Consider the following 26255-nt stretch of genomic DNA (forward strand, 5'->3'; position numbering starts at 1 on the left):
AACAACCAACATATAAGCATTAAGCATAACTATAGATAAATATTCTATTTTATAGCTTGTGTGCTTACAGGTTTTAAAGATGCATCAGTATGAAATTGAGACTTCATAACCTTTAAAACAATCCTTGTAAAGGCTTTAAATGAGCCCAGACCTTTAAGATCAGAGCAGAAAGATTCTCTCCACATGTGATATATAGCAAGAAAAAACAAGATGAATAATTAAACAACCAAAATACAGAAAAATGATAACATAAATTCATAATTTACAAAAAACAACACTTATAAAATGCATTATTATTTATAAGAGGTATTACACAATGGACTTGCAGTAAGGATTTTCTGAAAATGAGAGGAATTGTATAAAAAATCACTGAAATGCTTTCTGATACAAAAAATCATCTTAATAATTATTTTTTTGATCTGCAGCCTGTGTCTAAGTGGTAGAAGTATGAATGCAAACTCTTCAATAACCGTTGAAAAGCAGTTTTAATAAACACATTGGAACTCAACATGTGGTGATGGTGGGATGGGAACCAATGAGCCGCTCAGTAAAGTAAATAAATAAATAAATGTCCTACAGAGAGAAGAAGAACTAACATGTCTGGACATTAATGTTGTGAGCATCAGTTTATATACAGTCTATGGTGTAAACGCAGCAGGAGAAGCTGCTTCCTGCTCCGACAGGTAACAGCTGTCATTGGTTTCCCTCCTGCTGATTGGAGCGTTTCCGTCTCTACGTGGTATCTATGCAGAGGCAGAAACACAAACACCAGCCATCAATATTTTAAAGCTCAGACTCGGCATTAAAACCAGCTGAAGAAGAATCCAGCGTGTGTTTTGTGTGTGTGAAGCCTGATGCATGGACGCATGAATAAATAAAGCAGGTGTGGTCTCAGGGAGACACCGCTGGAGTAACCAGAGCTTTATGACGCTTTATAACGCTTTATAACGCTGAGGGATCAATAAATAAGTCAACAGTGTTGATGTACTTCAGGCCAACAGTGGAGCAGAAACGTCTTGACGAAAGCTCTCAGAAAGACGTTGAATATTTTAAGTATTTGTGTCTCCATCAATAAGACAAGTCTCCTCTCTGCACAGAGTCCCTTTAAAGAAAAAACATCTACACATTAGGAGGACACCATGTTGTTGTTTTTTAACCGATACCAATAATAATCTGCTTCTCATGCCTGCTACCAATGAGATGACCCTTAATTTCACTTTTTGGGTATTTTAAAAAGAAGTTCCTAACTGGTAGTTTATGAAAACCTGAGGGGAAGAAAGGTGAAGCTGTAGTGAGCAAAGATGGATGATTAAATATTAGTTTATTACTAACACAACAACATTCTGACTCATTTATGTTTCCTAGTAAAGTACAACGCAGATTCTCAGGGACGTTGTCTAAAACATTAATAACAGGTGTGATCATTAGCTAATCCTTGTGACATATATTCAACTAAAGGCAAGACAAGTTTATTTAGAGCTCCTTTAAACAACAACAAGGCAATTCAAAGTGCTTTACACAACATTAAAACATTAGAAAGAGACATTTTATAAAATGTAAAATTTTAAGAATGAAAACGAACAGATAAAACATTTTTTTTAAATATATCAAACATGAGAAGAATAGAAGTCAGAGTGCAGTTTTACTGAAAGACAAACAGAAAAGTCTTCAGTCTGATTTAAGAGTGGAGTGTTGCAGCACACCGGCAGGTTTCTGACTGGGAACAGACCAGTCTATGGTTTAGTCCTGACTGGGAACAGACCAGTCTATGGTTTAGTTCTGACTGGGAACAGACCAGTCCATGTTTAGTCCTGACTGGGAACAGACCAGTCTATGGTTTAGTTCTGACTGGGAACAGACCAGTCCATGTTTAGTTCTGACTGGGAACAGACCAGTCCATGTTTAGTTCTGACTGGGAACAGACCAGTCTATGGTTTAGTTCTGACTGGGAACAGACCAGTCTATGGTTTAGTTCTGACTGGGAACAGACCAGTCCATGTTTAGTTCTGACTGGGAACAGACCAGTCCATGTTTAGTTCTGACTGGGAACAGACCAGTCCATGTCTAGTTCTGACTGGGAACAGACCAGTCTATGGTTTAGTTCTGACTGGGAACAGACCAGTCCATGTGTAGTTCTGACTGGGAACAGACCAGTCCATGTTTAGTTCTGACTGGGAACAGACCAGCCCATGTTTAGTTCTGACTGGGAACAGACCAGTCTATGGTTTAGTTCTGACTGGGAACAGACCAGTCCATGTGTAGTTCTGATTGGGAACAGACCAGTCCATGTTTAGTTCTGACTGGGAACAGACCAGTCTATGGTTTAGTCCTGACTGGGAACAGACCAGTCCATGTGTAGTTCTGACTGGGAACAGACCAGTCCATGTTTAGTTCTGACTGGGAACAGACCAGTCCATGTTTAGTCCTGACTGGGAACAGACCAGTCCATGTGTAGTTCTGACTGGGAACAGACCAGTCCCTGATGGTCTGAGAGTTCTGGTTCTGGTTCTGGTTCTGGTTCAGCTCACTGAAAACTGCACAAAGACAGTTTAAGCTTTGTTAAAGTGATAAACTTTGGCTTTTTATAAATATACGCTCTGGATTCTGAATTTGAAGTGTTTTTACTTATGTTTACTTTGAATATTTCTAATGAATGCTTTGACCTCATCTATCAGATCCGACATGTTAATGCAATAAATATTAAATATGCTGATGTCATCACTGTCATGAGGAGAAGAATCGTCTTGTTAAAGCATTTAAAACATTCTGACTTCGTATCATCAGGCGATAATAGTCAGCCAGAATGTCGTTATATTGGTATAAAACATAATATAAATTCTCATTTTTGGCTTATTTTTTCTTTGATTTCACTGTTTAATTTATTCAATATAAATGAAACATAGTTATTAAAGTTATTAAGTCTGTTATAAGTTATTAAATCTGCTATTAATAACATCACCCATACAAATTATAAGAAATAAACATTGGCCCTTTAATTTTTCTTTTTAATTTTCTTCAGTTTCCGTCAGAACTCGATCCTCGTCTTCTCTCCAAACAAACAGGAACGTGACATTGATCAGTTTTGTGCAGAAAACAGTGGATGGTACAGGACCAGTTAATGTGAAACGTTTTAATTATCTAACTATTTTTTCTTTTTCTCCTCATCTTCCCCTCCCTCTGCTTCCCCTGGTGCATCATGGGACATCTCCAGCTCTCTCAGGTGCGTCAAACACAAACAGTCAAACAGTCTAACAGAGACTTCTTCTTCCTGTCTGAGCGGCGCTGCTCGTTGTCGAGCGTCTCGGCGTTGCATGGACGATCGTGCTCAATAATTCATCTGGAGTCTGATCAAAGTTGACTTCAGAGCAAATTTAGCTTCAAAGCTCAGATGGTGTTCACTACAAAAGAGGAAAAGCTTTGTTAGCGACGGCAGCAACAACAGAAGATGGAGTTTAATCTCCTCGTTGTGTTGAAAGTGGACAGAGAACGGCACCATGCAGATCATTTATCTGAGTTTACTTTGTTAAAAATCAGCAGATCCAGATTATTGATATGATGGAGAATCCTCCTGAGAACATTCAACACACAGTTGTCCTGTTAAAGTGTGATTTCCTCTGAGCTCTGCCTGATTATCAGCTGGTTTTGCTCTGATGTCTCTGCCTTGTTTCCACTCAGCTGTTAGTGAACAACATACTGAAAAACTGCTGTAAATTTGTAATCCTGTTTATGACTTAAACATGATCTTCAGTATGAATTATTCAGAGACACGCACAGCCGATCTGTTGGCTTTGGGGCCGGACCGAGTTGTGTTAGCTTTGATTTCTGTGGTTCTTCCTCTGGACACTCTCATCCACACCATAGCTGCTTTATTTCCATATTCCTCCAGCAGGTCAGAGCTGCTCAGCTATAGATAATAATAATAAATAATAATAAAGCTGGTCCTCAGGGATAGACTGAGGCTCGCTCAGATTAATAATACAAGCTTCTCCTACAATGAGAGCAGGTTGTAAAGCTTCAGGAGGCTCTCGGTCGATGTGAGTTCAGGTTCAGGTTACCTCGCAGAGAAAAGATGAAAGAAGGCGGTGGGGGGAGAAATGTGCCGGACTAATTCATCTGCGCGCTGCTAAAAAAACTGACTTTCTTTCAGTCTTTTCTTTCAATCTTTTAGCCCACAGCCTCCAACTGAGAAAAATGGTCCACAAAACTGTGTGAAAGGAAGCTTGAACCCATTTCTGGGCAGGAGGGAAGGAAAATCTGAAACAGATTGGTTAGAGCGGACTGAGCCAGGCTGTGATGTCATACTCAGGCTGTTTCTGACATGATAAATCTTCTTCATCACAATTCACTTTATTTACCCTTTATTTTATACTGTAAGCTGCTCCTAATCAGCTGATAAACAGGAAAGGAAAGGCAAAGACTGCTGAGTTAGTGAGAACATTGGCCAATAAAATCTATACATTTATAGAAAACTGACTAAAGATGTCTAAAATGTAACTAATACTGACTAGAATAAACATGTAACTAGCTCAGGTGCCAGAATAGAAAGTTAATTCCTCTATTCTGTTATCAGATGTGCAGTATATGTGATATCTCATCATATAAACTCATTCATATTACCAGCATGCACACCTTATTTTACACACACCAGATGAACTCTTGAATCAGCAACTGGCCTCCAGTCGTTTCCTGTTCAATCAGAATCAGAATCAGAATCAGAATCAGAATCAGAATCAGAATCAGATCTTCTGAGTCTGAAGAGAAGCTGCTGCTCCTCATGGCTGAGCCTGTTTACAGCCCAGGAGGGACCAATCAGGAGTCAGGTTGACGGCGTCCTGCGTCCTGCGTCCTGCGTCTTGTGTCTTGTGTCTTGTGTCCTGCGTCTTGTGTCCTATGTCCTATGTCCTGCATCCTATGTCCTGTGTCCTGCGTCCTATGTCCTGTGTCCTGCGTCCTATGTCCTGTGTCCTGTCCCTTTGGTTCTGAGGACAGGTCTGGATATGGAGACAGTAATATTCAGCTCCAACCTCTGAGCCTAGATCTAATTAATGTGCTTCATCTTGTATCAGTAATCCTTCTTTATGGGTTTGTTGGCATTTTGGAACATTTAATGTCATTTCAAACACTCTGGAGAAAATAATGTACTGCAGACAGAATGTTCTAGTTGTAGTGTGTTCAGTGCTCTTCACCTCAGAGGACTCTCTAAACTAACCCTGCTGCAGCTGGAGGACCAGTTTATATTATAATCCTAAATAAATAGCCAAAGAAATGTCTAGTTTTTACACACAGAATGAGCTGCATCTAACCTTTTCTTCTTCGTTGGTTTCCTAGTTCAGAATGTAGCTGAAGCCTTATTAACGTGACGTCTTCTTTCACAAAACATCCAAAATACACTCGGACGATGTTTTACTGCATGATGGCGTTGAGATTAGATTAAGATGTTTTACAGACATTTCAATTGTGATATGATGTTCATGATATTGGAGGGAATGATTATTTTTGCATCATTATTATAATTATCGTTATACCTATTTAGCCTCTAACAGTTATTCTGCTCTGATGTGGACGGAGCACCAGCGTGTTGTGATCTAAATAAAATTGTAATAAATTGTGCAGCCCAGATACAAACATATTCTAAAAGGCCGTTTTTTCTCTCTGAGCCACAAATCCACTTCAGCAGCACGTACAGTCACCAGACTCTAGTTTTATTTCTATCTATGTTGTTGTTTTTTCAGAAGGGTTTGTACATACATCATTCATCGCCTGATGTATTTAACATTTTCCTTCTAAAACGGACAGAAAAGGATTGTTTAATGGCTATTGACAGTATTTTCTGATTTTTGGAGCGATGAAAAGAAATGTCTAAGATTCCCTCTTTGAAATAATAACATAGTCATTATTGAGCCAATGCTCAGATTCTTTTGTTCTGGGAAGTTATGCAAGTACTTACATATTAAATTAGATAATAATATGCACATTTAAACATAAAATTCTGCAAACTTGAAATATAAAGAAATAATTTCCTTATTGTGAGTCATCATCTGGGATAGTTTAGTAGTGATATCTATTTGTTTACATGTTTACCTGCAGGGTCTCACCTTCACAAAGCTGCTCCTCATCTCATTCATGCTGTGGTTGTTGTTGTTGTGATGTTGTCTTGTTTAGTTGTCGGAGGAGCGCCACTCTCCACCGCTGCTGACCGTCAACGGGCCGGGAGAGGAGAAGCTGTTCCGCAGCAAGAGCGCCGAGGTGGAGCTGACGGCGGAGAAGGAGAGAGTCAAGAAGATGTTGTCTGAAGGGTGAACACAACTTCTTCCTGCTTCTACTGATCCTTTTTTCAATGACTAATACATTTAAGATCATTTTAATGGCGTTCTTCATCAATTTGGAGCCGATATACAACCGGATGGAATAGTATATAGAATATATGTATATATATATATATATATATATATATATATATATATATATATATATATATAAGGTAGTCATTTAGAATAGTACCAAGCAGAAATACTCAAGTAAAGGAATTGTACAGGAGCATCTCCAACGTGTTCAGTTTGCATTAATAACTGATAACTTGATGATCCTTCCAGACTCATTATATTATGTCATTATTATAATTATCGCTGTATATAACCTGATATGTTCAGTGTGAACTGCAGATTCATAAGCAGAACATTTTCTTCCGTCTGTTGTTTTTTTACACCTCCCTGCTGTTTTGCATAATGTTCTTTTGGCTCAATATATATTTGCTTTTAACTAAAGAGTGTGGGAGAAAATCAAACACATTTTAGTCTATCTGACAGCTATCATGCTTTAATAAATATGTAATGAGTACATCAGACAGCATGCTCAACTTATATTTTATTAAGAATATTTGACTTACAACAACAGATACAGCATAAGGATAATAAAACAACCAATAACAATAATGCACAAAAGACATAAAGTAGACAGTAAAATAAAGCAGCAGATGGGCAGATGTGAGTGTGTGGGAGAACTGGAATGGAGATTTTATCCGTTTGAGTTTAGAAAGTTTACTACAAAGGTTGAAATCTGCGTCTCAGCCAGTGAGGCTGCATCAGGACCTGTTGAGCTCTGAACCGTCTGAATAAAATGTTCAAAGCTGCCTCACTATTCTTTACATTTGATATTTTAACAGTACTCATCTTTATAAAGTCTTAATCTGCACCAAAGTGCTTTTTTCTCATAAATGTTTCAAGTAATTTTAGTAGTTCATGAGAAGATTGCAAAAAAGCTTTTTCTCACAGAATTCCCTGAAAGCTGTTCACAGGTTTTTCAGATATCCTTCAAAACAAACAAAAGCTGAAAACATCTCTTCATTGGCACAGAGAACTAGTTTTATTGAGACTCTGGATTTATTCTACAAACACACACTGTTATCGGTCCAGAGAGCCGAGCGGGGACCCACGCTACAAACCATGGTTTCTCTCTGAAAGGAGAGCTGGTATTTAAAAAAGTCACACGTAGCAGAAAAATAAAAATATTTTATAAACGGAAAAGATTTGTGTCTCCGTAAGGTGTGGCAGCATCAAAACCCTGGGGAGATGTCCATTCTGCTGCCGACATGGTTTCCTTTTCACACTAGATTTTAAAGCAGCTATAATTGATATTTTTTATGATAACAATGTGAAAATGACCACTTGTAACTATGAACCTACAGAGAATTATCAGCTCGCCATGCAGACATTTACAGTCAGTTTCAGCTGGTTGTTGTTTATCTGTAGCTGATTATTCTGGCTCTCTGATTGGTTACATGTCATTCTACCTGTAAAACCCGTTACCTTGATAGGCAGTTATACAGTTACACAGTTATACAGTTATACAGTGGGACCACGCTGATAGAGCAGGAGTTGATGATGATAGGCCGGTAAGTAAAACCGGAGATAAGGTGAAATATATTTAGTGTAAAACTATAGAAGTAGATGTTATCCTCATTTTACCTCTTCTATTTACAATATTTGTAACCTGTCCGATTTAAGTTTTTTGGGTTGAAAATGTTGATCCAGTAAGTCAAAGTGAAAAAATAATTGGTTGTGCTGAAAAGACGATACCAACATGGTGAACATACAGCCAGAATTAAAAGTATTCAAAATGGCAAAAATAGCCTCCAAAGGACGCCCTTTACTGTGACTTATTCTATTTATTATCAGTTAACTTCATGTTATAAAAGGGCCCAGAATAAAACTAGTGAACGGCCGGAGGAGATGGAACCATCAACAGATTTACTGTTACTGGTCAGTAAATATGAAACCAGCAGGAACTCCTACCATCAGGAAGGATCAACCTGTATGTGAAGCTTGATTCAGACTAACAGTCAGGAAATACTCACAGGTTCTGTTACAGCAGTAATAAGAAAATAACTCACCTGTAACCTGTGAGACTGTCCTCTCTCCTCAGTTTGTCTTTCAAAGCCTCACAGACTGCTGTAAAAAAAGAAAAGCTTTCAGTTCTCAAGAAAAAAAACAGCTGATAAACTGAAAGATCAGCAGAGAGTCAAAATAACAACAATATAACAACAATATAACAACAATATAACAACAACTGGACCACAGAGAGCAACAGTTGACCTGCTTCTGGTGTGTGTGTGTGTGTGTGTGTGTGTGTGTGTGTGTGTGTGTGTGTGTGTCTATGTGTGTGTGTGTGTGTGTGTGTGTCTGAATGCAGCAGCTGATAATTATCGTCATCATGTTCCCGTTATTGATCATTATTGATCAGTCAGCCTCTCATCAGGAAGCAGAGAAACATCTTTACTGCCTTTGATCCTTTTATTTGATGATTGTTATAAGCCTACGCAGGCTGTTTCCTCCTGTTGCCATGGAGATTAGTTTTATGGTTGCCAAGCTGTTAGTTTGGTCGTCATTGCCAAGACTCTTGTTTCCTAAACTCCGTCTGAGGTTTATCAAATATCCTGAAGAACCTTTAGGACCCGATTATTCTCCCCACGAGCTGATGAGATAAAACTCACCTGCTGCATCATTTCCTCCACAGAGAACACAGAGAACACAGAGAACACAGAGAACAGCAGAGAACAGCAGAGAACACAGAGAACAGCAGAGAACAGCAGAGAACAGAAGAGAACACAGAGAACACAGAGAACACAGAGAACAGCAGAGAACAGCAGAGAACAACAGAGAACAGCAGAGAACACAGAGAACACAGAGAACACAGAGAACAACAGAGAACAAAAGAACAGCAGAGAACACAGAGAACACAGAGAACACAGAGAACACAGAGAACAACAGAGAACAGCAGAGAACACAGAGAACACAGAGAACACAGAGACCAGCAGAGAACAGCAGAGAACACAGAGAACACAGAGACCAGCAGAGAACAGCAGAGAACAGAGAACAGCAGAGAACAACAGAGAACAACAGAGAACACCTCTCTGCTGTTCTCTGCTGTTCTCTGCTGTTCTCTGTTCTCTTCTGTTCTCTGCTGGTCTCTGTTGTTCTCTGCTGGTCTCTTCTGTTCTCTGCTGTTCTCTGCTGTTCTCTGCTGGTCTCTGTCGTTCTCTGCTGTTCTCTGCTGTTCTCTGCTGTTCTCTTCTGTTCTCTTCTGTTCTCTGCTGTTCTCTGCTGGTCTCTGCTGGTCTCTGTTGCTCTCTGCTGTTCTCTTCTGTTCTCTGCTGGTCTCTGTTGTTCTCTGCTGGTCTCTTCTGTTCTCTGCTGTTCTCTGCTGTTCTCTGCTGTTCTCTGCTGTTCTCTGCTGGTCTCTGCTGTTCTCTGCTGGTCTCTTCTGTTCTCTGCTGTTCTCTGCTGGTCTCTGTTGTTCTCTGCTGTTCTCTGCTGTTCTCTGCTGTTCTCTTCTGTTCTCTGCTGTTCTCTGCTGTTCTCTTCTGTTCTCTGCTTTTCTCTGCTGTTCTCTTCTGTTCTCTGCTGGTCTCTGCTGTTCTCTTCTGTTCTCTGCTGTTCTCTGCTGGTCTCTGTTGTTCTCTGCTGTTCTCTGCTGTTCTCTGCTGTTCTCTTCTGTTCTCTTCTGTTCTCTGCTGTTCTCTGCTGGTCTCTGTTGTTCTCTGCTGTTCTCTGCTGTTCTCTGTTGTTCTCTGCTGGTCTCTTCTGTTCTCTGCTGTTCTCTGCTGTTCTCTTCTGTTCTCTTCTGTTCTCTGCTGTTCTCTGCTGTTCTCTGCTGGTCTCTGTTGCTCTCTGCTGTTCTCTTCTGTTCTCTGCTGGTCTCTGCTGTTCTCTGCTGTTCTCTTCTGTTCTCTGCTGTTCTCTGCTGTTCTCTGCTGGTCTCTGTTGCTCTCTGCTGTTCTCTTCTGTTCTCTGCTGTTCTCTTCTGTTCTCTCCTGTTCTCTTCTGTTCTCTGCTGTTCTCTTCTGTTCTCTGCTGTTCTCTGCTGTTCTCTTCTGTTCTCTGCTGTTCTCTGTTGTTCTCTGCTGTTCTCTTCTGTTCTCTGCTGTTCTCTGCTGTTCTCTGCTGTTCTCTGCTGTTCTCTGCTGGTCTCTGTTGCTCTCTGCTGTTCTCTTCTGTTCTCTGCTGTTCTCTTCTGTTCTCTCCTGTTCTCTTCTGTTCTCTGCTGTTCTCTTCTGTTCTCTGCTGTTCTCTGCTGTTCTCTTCTGTTCTCTGCTGTTCTCTGTTGTTCTCTGCTGTTCTCTTCTGTTCTCTTCTGTTCTCTGCTGTTCTCTTCTGTTCTCTGCTGTTCTCTGCTGTTCTCTGCTGGTCTCTGCTGTTCTCTTCTGTTCTCTGCTGGTCTCTGCTGGTCTCTTCTGTTCTCTGCTGTTCTCTGCTGTTCTCTTCTGTTCTCTGCTGTTCTCTTCTGTTCTCTTCTGTTCTCTGCTGTTCTCTGCTGTTCTCTTCTGTTCTCTGCTGTTCTCTGCTGTTCTCTGCTGTTCTCTGCTGTTCTCTTGTTCTCTGCTGGTCTCTGCTGTTCTCTGCTGTTCTCTTCTGTTCTCTTCTGTTCTCTTCTGTTCTCTGCTGTTCTCTTCTGTTCTCTGCTGTTCTCTGCTGTTCTCTGCTGTTCTCTTCTGTTCTCTGCTGTTCTCTTCTGTTCTCTTCTGTTCTCTGCTGTTCTCTTCTGTTCTCTGCTGGTCTCTGCTGTTCTCTGCTGTTCTCTTGTTCTCTGCTGTTCTCTGCTGTTCTTCATCGATACTGGCAGATAATGATTTGTGTGGAATAAAATCGCCCAATATTGGCTGATATAAAAAAGGCAAAACCAATAAAAATCGGTGCGAGCTCTAAATTATTCCACGAGCTCCTCTCAGAAAACATGAATGACAAAATAAGCAAGGGGAGATATTATATGGTATCTATATGATGATAAAGTATAAAACTAATGAAAAGAAAGGTAATTTCACAGAGCATTCATTAAAAGAGACAAACTTTTTATTAGAGCAGTTCTGTCTCACACATTAAAACACATTATGGCTCTTTAAATCAAATTAATGTCACATTAAATGTCTGAGAACAGCTGCAGCATGATTTAAATGTTCCACCACTGAAACTTCTCTCCAACAGTCACAGTCGACCAGAATCGTGTCTTTAAAGCTGCACTGATCAATATTTAGTATTTTAATAATGATCAGATGAGGAATAGATGGATAGATAAACTTTCTCACCATGAAGTAAATGTTGATGTTCCGTGTGGTTCTGTGGTTCCACCTCAGGTCCATGTGTGAGATCAACCTGGAGGCGGAGCTCTTCACGCTGCAGGACAGCAACGCCAAGCTGGTGGAGGCGCTGCAGGAGGCCAACAGCAGCGTGGAGACCTGGAAGAACCAGCTGGAGGAGTACCAGGAGGAGACGGAGCGCCTCAAACACCAGGTGACAGCTCATAATGCTACGTCCTGCAGCTATAACATGGCTGCAGCTCATAATGCTACGTCCTGCAGCTGTAACATGGGGCTGCAGCTTATAATGCTACATCCTGCAGCTATAACATGGGGCTGCAGCTTATAATGCTACGTCCTGCAGCTATAACATGGGGCTGCAGCTTATAGTGCTACGTCCTGCAGCTATAACATGGGGCCGCAGCTTATAGTGCTACGTCCTGCAGCTATAACATGGGGCTGCAGCTTATAATGCTACGCCCTGCAGCTATAACATGGCTGCAGCTTATAATGCTACGTCCTGCAGATATAACATGGTGCTGCAGCTTATAATGCTACGTCCTGCAGCTATAACATGACTGCAGCTTATAATGCTACGTCCTGCAGCTATAACATGACTGCAGCTTATAATGCTACGTCCTGCAGCTATAACATGGGGCTGCAGCTTATAGTGCTACGTCCTGCAGCTATAACATGGGGCTGCAGCTTATAATGCTACGTCCTGCAGCTATAACATGGTGCTGCAGCTTATAATGCTACGTCCTGCAGCTATAACATGGGGCTGCAGCTTATAATGCTACGTCCTGCAGCTATAACATGGCTGCAGCTTATAATGCTACGTCCTGCAGCTATAACATGGCTGCAGCTTATAATATCACACTGAATATTATATTCCAAGAGTCAAACCTTTTAGCCTTTTCTTTTTATATAATTACAGTTTTATTGGCAGCTGGAAATCACACATACAGGCATCACATGTTAGACAACAGAAGGAAAAGGAAAGTAAAAGTTTACATACAGTCACGGAAAAATATATTTCACCACCCTTGTCTTCTTCAATTTATTGCTCAAATCCTGGTACAACTAAAAGTACATTTTTTGGACAAATATAATGATAACAATAATAATATTTTATATATATTTAATGATAAATTTCACTCCACTTGTCATTCTTTTAATCCTCTTATTTGAATTGCCAATATAAATGTGGGGAAGGTAAATACAAATAAGTGAGTAAATAAATAGATAAAAATAAATAAAATAAGTAAATAAAATAATATGTAAATAATAAATAAGGTACATCACCAGATTATCATGATGATGTTTCCTTTTGTCATGAGTCTAAATGTCCTTTAAGCTTCTTCTTATACACTCATAGTTAACCCGGGCTGACCTCCAGGGCTACAGCTCACTTTAGTCCCGTTTTTAGTTGCTTTTAAGGGGATAAATGCAGAAACGTGAGGCGAACCCTCCGGAGGACGGCCGGTGATCCGGAGGCTGAAGTCGGGTTAGTCCTCTTTAGGTTGAACTGTCAGTGCTGCAGGCTCACAGCTCCCTGAGCCCCCCAGGTAACCAGGTGAGGTGTGTTTGGTAAAGGTTCTCAGGTAACCAGGTGAGGTGTGTTTGGTAAAGGTTCTGAGGTAACCAGGTGAGGTGTGTTTGGTAAAGGTTCTCAGGTAACCAGGTGAGGTGTGTTTGGTAAAGGTTCTCAGGTAACCAGGTGAGGTGTGTTTGGTAAAGGTTCTCAGGTAACCAGGTGAGGTGTGTTTGGTAAAGGTTCTCAGGTGACCAGGTGAAGTGTGTTTGGTAAAGGTTCTCAGGTAACCAGGTGACCAGGTGTGTTTGGTAAAGGTTCTCAGGTAACCAGGTGAGGTGTGTTTGGTAAAGGCTGGTTCTGTCCAGGTGAGGTGTGTTTGGTAAAGGTTCTCAGGTAACCAGGTGAGGTGTGTTTGGTAAAGGTTCTCAGGTAACCAGGTGACCAGGTGTGTTTGGTAAAGGTTCTCAGGTAACCAGGTGAGGTGTGTTTGGTAAAGGCTGGTTCTGTCCAGGTGAGGTGTGTTTGGTAAAGGTTCTCAGGTAACCAGGTGAGGTGTGTTTGGTAAAGGCTGGTTCTGTCCAGGTGAGGTGTGTTTGGTAAAGGTTCTCAGGTGACCAGGTGAGGTGTGTTTGGTAAAGGTTCTCAGGTAACCAGGTGAGGTGTGTTTGGTAAAGGCTGGTTCTGTCCAGGTGAGGTGTGTTTGGTAAAGGTTCTCAGGTGACCAGGTGAGGTGTGTTTGGTAAAGGCTGGTTCTGTCCAGGTGAGGTGTGTTTGGTAAAGGCTGGTTCTGTCCAGGTGAGGTGTGTTTGGTAAAGGCTGGTTCTGTCCAGGTGAGGTGTGTTTGGTAAAGGTTCTCAGGTGACCAGGTGAGGTGTGTTTGGTAAAGGTTCTCAGGTGATCAGGTGAGGTGTGTTTGGTAAAGGTTCTCAGGTAACCAGGTGAGGTGTGTTTGGTAAAGGTTCTCAGGTAACCAGGTAAAGTGTGTTTGGTAAAGGTTCTGTTGACTTGTTGATTATGGTTTTCATCAGTGGTCATTTCTGAGCTTGAAGTGTTATGAGGCAAATATTCACCTTGTTATTGTACTTGTTCTGTTAAGTGTTGTTGCTATGGTTACCTGCATACTTAAGAAGGACGTTTCCACTGTTTAGTGTTCTCCTTTCAGCATTAAGAGTCTGACAGGACGTCCTCTGTTGTACACATTGTGAAGGATTCTGAGATGTGAACATGAAAAACAGAACAGATTTAGAACCATTTCTCACCTGCAAATGAATCCTAAACATGTTTTATCTGTTGGTGTGATTAGTTCCAGCAGGAGGTCCAACAGACACAGCTTTAGTTTCCAAAGTGTTGGAGGATAAATCAGAAACATGTTTACACAAGCTGACATACACAAACCCTGGACCTCAAGCAAAGAGGGAGATCTGGTCTCAGATGAAACTCTCCACTCGGTGCTGCAAGGCCGTGTGATGACCAGTTTATGATTCAAGAGTCTAAAACCAACAGCTGATGAGTTCTGAAACAGGGCGTGGCTGAAGGTTCAGGGATCATTAATGATAAACTAACTGCTGAGTGCAGCGATGCCTCCAACAGGAAGATATGAATGTTTGCTGTTGTGGAGGAATCTGTTTAGAAGTTGTGTGTCTTGTTGTTTCCAGCTGATCAGCTGATCATCTTTGATCCTGACTAACTATTGGAGGTTCTGTCTCTGTCTGTGAGTCCCGTTGCCACGCCTCCTGTTGGCTTGTCATCAAAGAGAGCCCGCTCATTTTGGGGGTTTTGAGACCGATGCAGTAATGATTTCAGAGGGAAATTCATCCATAACTGATATGGTGGCCTAGCCTGGCTAACACCAGACTAATCACAAATGAGATTAGTCTGGAAACCAGCCGTTCATTTCTCCGTAGAGGAGGTGTGGTTTACGATCCTCCGGAGCCGTTTATTGGACGCTTAGAATGTCTATCAAAGCGTCTGTAGGTAGCTCTTAGCCAATCAGATCAGTTATACCAGATGACGTAGTAGAGCAACAGAGATGGATGTTTGTTGTGTGTGTGTCTGTGAGAGAGTGTTGCTGCTGCTTTGCTTCTCCAGTTCTCGCTTTCTGCAAGATTATTTATTTTCACGCTTTATTCCCCCTCATGTCGTTCAGCCACACATCCACTGATTTTATGGGCAATAAACAAGCTGCTGGGAGTCTCTGGGGGCTCCGCTGTCCCCCGGCTCGGAGCCAGATCACCGTGGTTACGGTAGCGGGGCTAATAGCTATTAGCCCCGCTACCGTAACGCCGGTGATCTCGCTACAAGTTTTCATAAGGCACATATGGGACAGTTATACACCGATACCAATAGTTTGATCTGCTCATATTGATATGATGATATATGATATCAGTCAACCCATGTTTCTCTAAAACCAAACACACACCTGACCAGCGAATCTCAGCCTGCCAGGTAAAAACTCCGGCTGCTATATAGAGGATGGGGAAACTTTAGTGGATCGAACTTTTAAAAGGTTGCAGTAAACATTTTATCAACGTTTTAAGCTGCACTTCCATTTGATGGTTTCCTTCAGCTAAACTAGCTTTAGTAGTTTATTTTAACAGTGTGGTGGAGCTCTCAGTATAAAATCTATTAAAAATAGAAATGTCAGGTTTGTGCTACTCTCAGACTTTAACGAGTGAGAGAAGGACACAAAGTGTCTTCAGATAACCTAGAGGACATTTTAACTGCTTAGTGTTGTCTCTTTGGGTTGATCCATACCTTCACTGTGGAATGAATACACATCATCAAGACTTTATTTATTGATGGTAACTTTATTCATGATGCTGACCTCAATAAGTGGCCTCAGGCTGCTGCTTGGAGCTAAAAATACAAGCCAGAGAACTTTATAGAAGATAGTTCATCTCAGTGAACCTGATGGACTCTGACTGATGATGTAGTGTTTTCTATATCATCATGTGATGCTCTGCTTCCTGTCACTCACTTTCACACCCAAAGGATGAAATATGTCCTCCAGTAAGTCTAAACAAGTGGCTCTAAAACCAGTTTTTTCACATCTCTGTGTTTTATTTAGGGCATCTCATCAGCTCCGTGGCTCTGCTCAGCCTAGTTTGGACCATGTAAACATAATATATAAAGAAAATATATACGCCAGGATACCTACTAATTATTTACAGTTGCATGATTAATATATATTGTGTTTATATATATGACCAATAATATAATTATAACCCAAACATGTGTGCATATGGATACAAATAGCAGAGGAGGTAAAAAAACACCACTTCAGCAACAACAGCGTTTCTGTCCTGCAGGACGTTTCTCTGCTTCCATCATGTGACTCAGGGAGCAACTGGATATTATGCAGATATTTTTCTATAACTGGATATTATGCAGATATTTTTCTATAACGATCACGCTGAAATCCCCTCATGGACTTGGTCTCTTCCAGACTGCAGATGCATTTTTCATCCAGCCCCCTCCTCTGATATTTCTGTTGACAGGCTCCCGTGATAATGGCCAGAACGAGACATTTCATCTTTAATTTAGAGAATCTCGCCTCGGTCAAGCGTCTCAATGAGCCGAATGAAGCACCCGGCCTGCAGGAAAACTATTAGAAAACTATTAGAAAACTATTAGAAAACGGCCCTTTATCTTTAGCCCACAGTGTGTTTCATCTCTCTCTGTAGTCCAGGTGAAGGTTAGCCCTCACACACACACACACACACACACACACACACACACACACACTGCAGCAAAGTCAACCAGGTGGCTGCAAGTAGAGCAGGCCTCTGGGGGGGGGTTTATTAGTGTGTGTGTGTGTGTGTGTGTGTGTGGGGGGGGGGGGGGGGGGGGGGGGGGGGGGGGGTAGGACACCCTATACTGCCCCCCCCCCCCTCTCTGCCCCAGTTTGAGGAAGATAAATCATGGTAGGTGCAGCAGAGAGGTTGACTCCTTATCTGTGTTTCCTGCAGCAGAAGGTTTCTTTATTATATTATTATATTATATTATTGTTATATATATTTATTATATTATATTATATTATTGTTATATATATTTATTATATTATTTTGGGGTTTCTGACTCTGATCTCTGCAACATTTAGTGATCAGTCTAGATTGATAAACAGCGCTACATGTCAGAGGAAATATATATATGAACTGTCCCTTTAAGAACATTCTGGCCTGTTTGTTTTGCTTAACTAAACTGAGCGTCACTGTATTGTTTGTCTGTTTGTGTTGTCTTCCGTAGATAAACACTTGGCAGACTCACTCACACACTGTGTACAGACACAGAGCTGAGGGAGTCCAGACCTCCATCACAGCAGGTGGAGAGTTCAGTTCAACAACATCTGAACCACAACAGATTCTTTCTGATACATGGAGGAGAGGCCAGATATGAAAACAATCCTCCATCATAGCATATCTGATAATAAATTATAATATCATACAAAAGTTTATTTATGTCAGTAATTAAATTCAGGACGTGTAAATAACACATTATATAGAACCATTACACTCAGAATGAAACATTTCATGTCTTAGTTTATTTAATTTCTTCTAATTATAATGATTATGGCTTACAGTTAATGAAGACCTGAAATGCAGTGTCTCAAAAAAATTTAATATTACAAAAGACCAATTTAAACAAGCATGTTTAATATGTAAATGTTGCCTCTGAACAGTCTGTCATCTATATGAATCAATACTTGGTTGGGCTGTTTACTGGAAATGGACTTTTCAATGATATTCTAATTTATTAAGATGCAACATGTATATGTTGACATGTTACATCTATTGGAAATTGGAAGATCCATTGAGAAACTGTTTATGAATTCATAACCAGACAAGAATCCAGAATTTTAAACAGCCAACTCAATGTGATTCAAAATATTAATGCAAAAATCACAAAAAATTTAATATTGGCATCAAGCAGTCTCATTGATCTGAAACATTAACTGCAATTACGTAATAAAACCAGATGTAATAACGGGAAACTGCCATTAAAAATTATTTTCTTTATTGAGCCACAGAATTCTTTATTTATTTATTAATCCCCCTCCACTAGAATATGTGTTTTTAAGTTAATGTCCCTTAAATGTCTGACCTTCACAATACTGACGTGGAAGAGTAGATGGACTTTAAGCCCCTCCTCAAAGTTTTTTATTTACATTTCTTTTGTGGAGAAACCATGTTAAATAAGATACTCATCATAACAGAATATTTTATATACTTTTGCAACAGAAAATCGTCATATTTGAGAAGCTACAATCTGTATATTTGGCATTTTTGCTTGAGAAATGACTGAAAGGATTATTCAGGTATTAAGTAGTTGGCACAGCAGAGGCTGAAAGCTTTATCCAGGTTTTAATCAAAGATATGAAATCTGTTTTAACTGCAGGTGAACATAAGGTAGACATCCACTCCTCATGTCACTTTGTAGAATATAGTGAAAAACAAATGAACAAGCCAGCGTTCAACCATCAACATCTGTTTTATTCTGATTCAGACGTGGATATATATTTATATTGATCAATCTCCTGTCAATCTATTGAGATTAAAACTTTCCTTTAGAAAGAGATCAGAGGTTCCTCAGGTCTCTCTCCTGTATATGTGTGTGGAGCCTCTGGGGACAGTAGCTGTCACAGAGTGGAGAGGAAGGACCCTCTGGGATTACGGGGACCCCCCCCCCCCGCTCCGACCGGCCGTAGCGTGGATCTATAAAGAGCCTTTGAAACTGTCTGTAAGATGCAGAGGAGATGCTAAAGGGGTTGTTGGAACCCTTTTAAGTGTGTGATTTCCACCATAGAACCATTTTCTCATGTTTGCCCTATGGGGTAATATATATATATATATATATATATATATATGCTGTCTGCCTGGTTTCCACTGTTATTGCTGCTCTCTTATGGAGCGCTGCAGTGTTTGGTGCAGTGCATCATGTTGTTTCTAATCAGAGACAGATGAGATAATACACATATAAGACAAGACTTCAAACCAGGAGACCAGTGTTGGAGTGTTTTAAACGTATTTACTCACGTTATATATCACAGATATAACTGCCTTCAATAGTTTAGTGTGTCAGTATTTATCTGAAGCTTTACCTGTTCTCCGTGTTCAGAGAGGATATCATATGAACCTTCATGAGAATATGATGAACCCGCTGAAAGTGTAGTAGTGTTGAAGTAGTTTTATGAAAACCAACTGGCATTCGAAGGGTTAAAATGACTAAGAGTAATAAATATGTGCCAGTTTTGATCCGTCCCAAAGTTAAAAGATATAAGTCAGTGAAAGTGGAAAATAATAATTTGTTTTACTTTTTGAAAGACATTTTTGCCCTCTAAGGACATCAGAGGAACTTTTTTGAAGTGAAGCACAAAAAGATTTCAGACTTCAAAGGCAGAACAGTTTGTCCTTGTTTAGCTGAACTGTCACTCACCATCTTTGGCTTTCCATTAATATGTTAAACGCAACGAAGTGGCTCAGATTTAGAAAAATAATTTTTCACAAGGTCACATTCCTCCAACATTCATAAAGGAAAAAGTTCAAAAGTTCAGCACGATCAGCACTTTTTACTCCACGGAAGCATCACAGCTGGGCATTAGAGTGTGTGTGTGTGTCTGTGTGTGTGTGTGTGTATGTGTGTGTGTGTGTGCTGGAGGTCAAAGGTTGAGTTGTGTTGTGTGAATTACACCAAACATTTTGTTTAAACAGCCTGTTCAAAGCTTTTTATCGGTTCACTGCTACGTTTAGAACATCTTTCTCTTTCAGTGCAACACTTTCCTCTTCTTCTTGTTTGTCCATCAGCTAATTAAACCTGATTACATATTCCCTGAAACCTGATCAGCTTCAAAATTATTAGATTATCAAACTGAATCCAACAGAGACTTTCCAACTCCTGAAGACTCAGAATAAATTTACAATCCATTAGAGGTGAATGGAGCTGTGATGCAGCTTTATTATAGTTCTGTTCTGCTGATTCATCCATCAGAACTACATCGTTTACAGCAGGGACTGATTTTATAACATTTCTGTCTCATTTTTATATAATATCTCTGTTTTCTTGTGCAGTGTTGCATTTCATTTGACCTTTAAAATGCTCTACAGACCGTATCCCTCCAGTTCAGACACATTTTAATAAAATACTTACCAGGTAGAATGCCATCATTATTATAAAATAAGATAGAAAATCAAACACAGTTGATAATACCAGTAAACATAAGAAGTTAGAATGCATAACATTGAAATTAAAACCTGGTGAATAATAGAAACTGGGGAAAGTGGTTAACATATAAAAAAGAATAAATAAAAATAGGTACATTTCTCCACCCTACATGCTTTGTTTATTATTTTTTTAAGTTGCTGTTTTAAATTGTATTATCTATTCTTATTTAGATTTGTATTACTTAATCATATATATATGATTAAGATATATGAGTAAGATGTAAAATATAACCCAGTGACTAATAATAATATAATATGTGTCTTTTCTTGTCTGTGTGTATTAATGTGTTGCAGGTGGCGGAGCTGGAGGCCCAGCTGGGACGTCCTGCTCCCAGTCAGACCAGTAAAGAGGAGCTGAGTGAGTCTCTGGAGGAGCTGGAAGCTCTGCTGAGAGACAAAGATCAGGCAAGACTTCCAAACCTTTACTGTCCTAAACCAGCCTAGAAAACACACACACTTTATTGATATGTTTGTTTTCGGGTGGTATATTAATTTAAAAACCCTGGAAACATGAAGTAAAACTGTTATTTAGTGAATGTTTTAAGCCATGAGAGCTGAAAAGTACAGCAGCTGTTGGGTATTTATCCCTAAATCATCTTTAAGGCTTTTAATGAGAGATTTCTGCTTCACTAGTTCTGTTTTGTCTCTACTAAAAGATAATTACTAAACTAAATGTTGAGATAAGAATGTGCTTTGGGGATTTTACTTATTTATTCTAGTGTCTATTTCTACTAAGTCCTTAATTTATCTTAAAGCAGTGTAATTGTTCTGGATTCATGGTCAGAGAAGAAGAGAGCTTTAATAAAACGCTGCAGCTCTACCAGCTCCATCTGAGAACAGTTTCCAGCTTTAATATGAATTTTTATGATGCCAAAGTATCACCTTGTGAATATTTAGTCTCTCTTTGAGCCAAGTCACCGTCCATCAGATACATGCTGGGCACGCGCAGCCAAAACACATTTTCTCTGGATAAATAAAAGGACATTAAAGTGAAATATTCCTTGAAAGCAGCCTGATTAACATAATCATCAGGTTTGGTTCAAGGTGACGGAGGATCAGCCTCAGAAACAAGAAGATCTCATCTCCAGCCTGATAAACCAGAACCACAGGAGACATGAGATCAATAACATGAGATAAATAACATGAGATAAATAACATGAGATCAATAACATTAGATCAATAACATTAGATAAATAAGATGAGATCAATAACATGAGATAAATAAGATGAGATAAATAACATGAGATAAATAACATGAGATAAATAACATTAGATAAATAACATGAGATAAATAACATGAGATCAATAACATTAGATAAATAACATGAGATAAATAACATTAGATAAATAACATTAGATCAATAACATTAGATAAATAAGATGAGATCAATAACATGAGATAAATAAGATGAGATAAATAACATGAGATCAATAACATGAGATAAATAACATGAGATAAATAACATGAGATAAATAAGATGAGATAAATAACATGAGATAAATAACATTAGATCAATAACATTAGATAAATAAGATGAGATCAATAACATGAGATAAATAAGATGAGATAAATAACATGAGATCAATAACATGAGATAAATAACATGAGATAAATAAGATGAGATAAATAACATGAGATAAATAACATTAGATCAATAACATTAGATAAATAAGATGAGATCAATAACATGAGATAAATAACATGAGATAAATAACATGAGATAAATAACATTAGATCAATAACATGAGATAAATAACATTAGATAAATAACATGAGATAAATAACATGAGATAAATAACATGAGATAAATAACATGAGATAAATAACATGAGATCAATAACATTAGATCAATAACATGAGATAAATAACATGAGATCAATAACATGAGATCAATAACATGAGATAAATGTTCTGCTCTGATAAACGGTGTCTGGTGTCTGTGTGAAAGTGACAGTTTGGAATCACTGTTTTTTTTTTCAGGAAATTCACAAACTACAGAGCAAGAAAACAGATGTGGGAGAGCTGGAGAAGGAGAGAGAGGAGGCCATGCAGAGACTCCAGGTAGAGACGCCATGTTCACTTTACACAGACACAGTCTGGATCTCATAGAGGTCTATGGATCTCATAGAGGTCTATGGATCTCATAGAGGCTCTATGGATCTCATAGAGGCTCTATGGATCTCATAGAGGTCTATGGATCTCATAGAGGTCTATGGATCTCATAGAGGTCTATGGATCTCATAGAGGCTCTATGGATCTCATAGAGGCTCTATGGATCTCATAGAGGCTCTATGGATCTCATAGAGGCTCTATGGATCTCATAGAGGTCTATGGATCTCATAGAGGTCTATGGATCTCATAGAGGTCTATGGATCTCATAGAGGCTCTATGGATCTCATAGAGGCTCTATGGATCTCATAGAGGTCTATGGATCTCATAGAGGCTCTATGGATCTCATAGAGGCTCTATGGATCTCATAGAGGCTCTATGGATCTCATAGAGGTCTATGGATCTCATAGAGGTCTATGGATCTCATAGAGGTCTATGGATCTCATAGAGGTATATGGATCTCATAGAGGCTCTATGGATCTCATAGAGGTCTATGGATCTCATAGAGGCTCTATGGATCTCATAGAGGCTCTATGGATCTCATAGAGGTCTATGGATCTCATAGAGGTCTATGCTATCACAGAGTTTAACCCCGAGGCCATCAGCCTCACCTCTTTAGCAATTCTCAAATAAAAAAAAATGTGTGAAGTCACAAACTATTTTTTTAATCATAACTCAAGAATTCATCCATTAATTAGGATTGTGTGACATCATAATATTCTGTGCTTCCCTTTTCACCGTGTAGCCGTTAGAGTCCAGGAGCATTTCACCATAACTCAGTGATAATGAACTAAAAATAGCAAATGTAAGTACAGAAGAATGCCAAATTGAGGCACATTAGTTAAATAATATAAAACTTTTACCTTACAAACAAAATATATAAATATATCAAGATATATAACAATGTGCAACTAACAAACAATAAGTGGGGACGATGAGCTCATAGATTGCTAAATAATACAATTCTGACTAGCAAGTGTTTGCATTTTCAGTGTTTTTCTTTATATCATCTTCATAATAAAGATCACAAGAACACTTTAAAGACTTAAAGCGGACCTTTGATTTCCCAGGTACAACTCCAGTAAAACATGAAGGAAAATTAGGAAAAGTAAGAAAATTGCTTCATTGACAGAGAGATAAAAGCATTTCATATTCAGTATGAAAGGAGACAAAGAGACCTCTTTTCTTTTTTTCTTGTCTGTGATTCAGCTGCGAAGAGGTCACCAGTTCAGTCTTTAAAAGATTTTTCTTTTCCATTATTTCTTTTCCAAGCTGTTATACTGATCTCCACTATGCAGAAGTGTAAGAGGAGATTATTGTGATGTTTCTGCTGATGTGTCTGGTTTTATTGTCTTCAACACATTCTTTTATTTTGTGTTTTTCATGTTTTAATGGTCTCCGTTGCTTTGATATCTGTAGTTTAGTTCAGTTGCAAACACCATTTGATTGATTTCCCCTTGAGTGCACAATAAAAACACATGATCTAGGAACATTAAGTTCCAGATATGTATTTAAAAACTATCCAACACCAGTTTATTCACTGGTATGACACAAAATATGAAAATAAATCATAAAGGAGGTTGTTTGTAACCATAAAAAGGTCTCCAAACCAAACAGAGCCACACAGCTGACTAATGGAAAATCAAAGAGCTGAAACTATAAAAGAGACAGAACAGAGAGAACTAATAGTATTGAGTCTCCATGCTGTCGCCGGGTAGATTACACCTGATGCATATTGAAAAGCCTTGATGTCAGTTGTGAATTATGTAAATTCATATTTGACCTTTGCTGTCCTCATGTTCATTCCATAATCTGTTAATGTGTGTATTCAGATCCATAATAACCTCATAAAGAACAAAATTGCACATTTAAATCTTTGGTATAAACAGTTTAAAGCAAACCAGCCTGATATATTCTCATTATAATGTGTTGAGAGTGAATCATTGAAGTCGAGCTGAACTGGTTCTTGTTCCAACCTGCAGAAGGAAAGTCTATCTGCCAAAGTGTTTTACTTCTATTTTCTCAAAAGCAGCAGTACTGTAGCACAGTTTAATGTTTGATTTGAGTCTTCATTACTGTTTGCATCTGTACTAAATATAAATGTACAGAAATACAGAGAAAGTAAAGGCATGTGGATAAATTATAACCACAAACGGATTATAATGATCAGTACAGACATTAGTGTAAATGTTTTTATTGTAATAGTCTATTTGTGATCCATCTTGTTGTCTTTTAAGAAGGAAACAAACATCAGAAGAAACACAACGTACAAAGCACACATACATTATTCAGGGTTCACTTTTGAATAAAGGGCTTGAAAACTGCTTGAAATTTGGAAGATTTGGGATCCAAATCTAGTTACAAACATGAATAATTTAGAAAAACACATTTTGTTGTGTGTTAATGTGTCTTTCTGTAGAATGATGAGACATAAAAACATAATTCATAATCAGTAAGCTATATATACTGTAAGGTGCTGGTAAAGCTTCTAAATGCACCTTGGAAATGCTTGAAAAGTGCTTGAATTTGACTTTGAAAAGGTGAAGAACCCTGATTATTATCTGTCCCACGTTAACATTTATCAGGATTTTAATGGACACATACGGCAATAAAATAACGACAGGAAACGGTGTTCAACAGTTTTAAATCTGCACACACAGTTATGTAAAAACACTGGTTGCTAATATCACAAACATGTAAAGAAAGCTCATAATTTGGACATCAACAGATGCAGAAAACATCCATAAATAAGTCCAGATAATAAAGATTTATTAATATTATTTATTAATGTGTGCAGGATCTGGAGAGGCAGAACGTGGAGCTGGAGGATCGAGTCCAGAGCGCCGAGCAGACGCTGGCGTCCAGCCGGGCGGAGCAGCAGCAGAACGAGGCCGAGGTCCAGCGCATCATCGGAGTCCTGGACCTCAAGATCTGTGACCTGAACCACCTGAGACAGAGTCTGGCCAAACTCATCGACAAGTAGCTCAGCAGCACCGGCTGCATCTCCACAGTCACATGATCATCTCCACAGTCACATGATCAACCATCTCCACAGTCACATGATCATCTCCACAGTCACATGATCAACCATCTCCACAGTCACATGATCATCTCCACAGTCACATGATCATCTCCACAGTCACATGATCATCTCCACAGTCACATGATCATCTCCACAGTCACATGATCATCTCCACAGTCACATGATCATCTCCACAGTCACATGATCATCTCCACAGTCACATGATCAACCATCTCCACAGTCACATGATCATCTCCACAGTCACATGATCATCTCCACAGTCACATGATCATCTCCACAGTCACATGATCATCTCCACAGTCACATGATCATCTCCACAGTCACATGATCATCCATCAGGCCTGATGTGTGTTTCTCTGGTTTATAACAGAGAAACAGTCAAAGCAACATGCAGCTCTTTACCTTCAGCAGCTCTTCACCTTCAGCAGCTCTTTACCTTCAGCAGCTCCGTTTCCAGCCAAACGGCAAATATCAGAAATCTCTTGAAGGTGCTTTGATCAGAATAAAACATAATTATCACATTCTCACTGCAACCTTGGTATGATTATCATAAGCACTTGACAGTGATCTGAGTGGCTTCTACTACTTGTTATTCCATCTCACAGTCCTTCAGCTGAATATTATCATTTCACAGTCCTTCAGCTGAATATTATCATCTAGAGGAAAATATGGTTTCTACACCAGGTTTCACTGTTTTCACCTTCTGACATCACTGAGAGTCTGAAAGCTTCAGATGAATCTGCTCTGGAAGAACAGCCCCTCCTCTTCTTGATGTGTGC

The 26255-nt window shown here is 39.3% G+C and overlaps 1 protein-coding gene across 1 annotated transcript in view; it reads left to right on the forward strand.

Annotated features, from left to right (window-relative positions):
- LOC131977402 (homer protein homolog 3-like) overlaps window positions 1-26255 on the forward strand; it is a 56955-nt gene extending 30700 nt beyond the window's left edge. Inside the window, exons 6-10 of the mRNA XM_059340679.1 lie at window positions 6163-6296; window positions 11627-11783; window positions 20618-20728; window positions 22305-22385; window positions 25231-26255. Coding sequence (XP_059196662.1) covers window positions 6163-6296; window positions 11627-11783; window positions 20618-20728; window positions 22305-22385; window positions 25231-25416 — 669 coding nt within the window. The 3' untranslated portion in view covers window positions 25417-26255. The remainder of the gene's footprint in view (window positions 1-6162; window positions 6297-11626; window positions 11784-20617; window positions 20729-22304; window positions 22386-25230) is intronic.

The sequence above is a fragment of the Centropristis striata genome, chromosome 9 (genome assembly GCF_030273125.1).
Source record: "Centropristis striata isolate RG_2023a ecotype Rhode Island chromosome 9, C.striata_1.0, whole genome shotgun sequence".
Lineage (NCBI taxonomy): Eukaryota > Metazoa > Chordata > Actinopteri > Perciformes > Serranidae > Centropristis > Centropristis striata.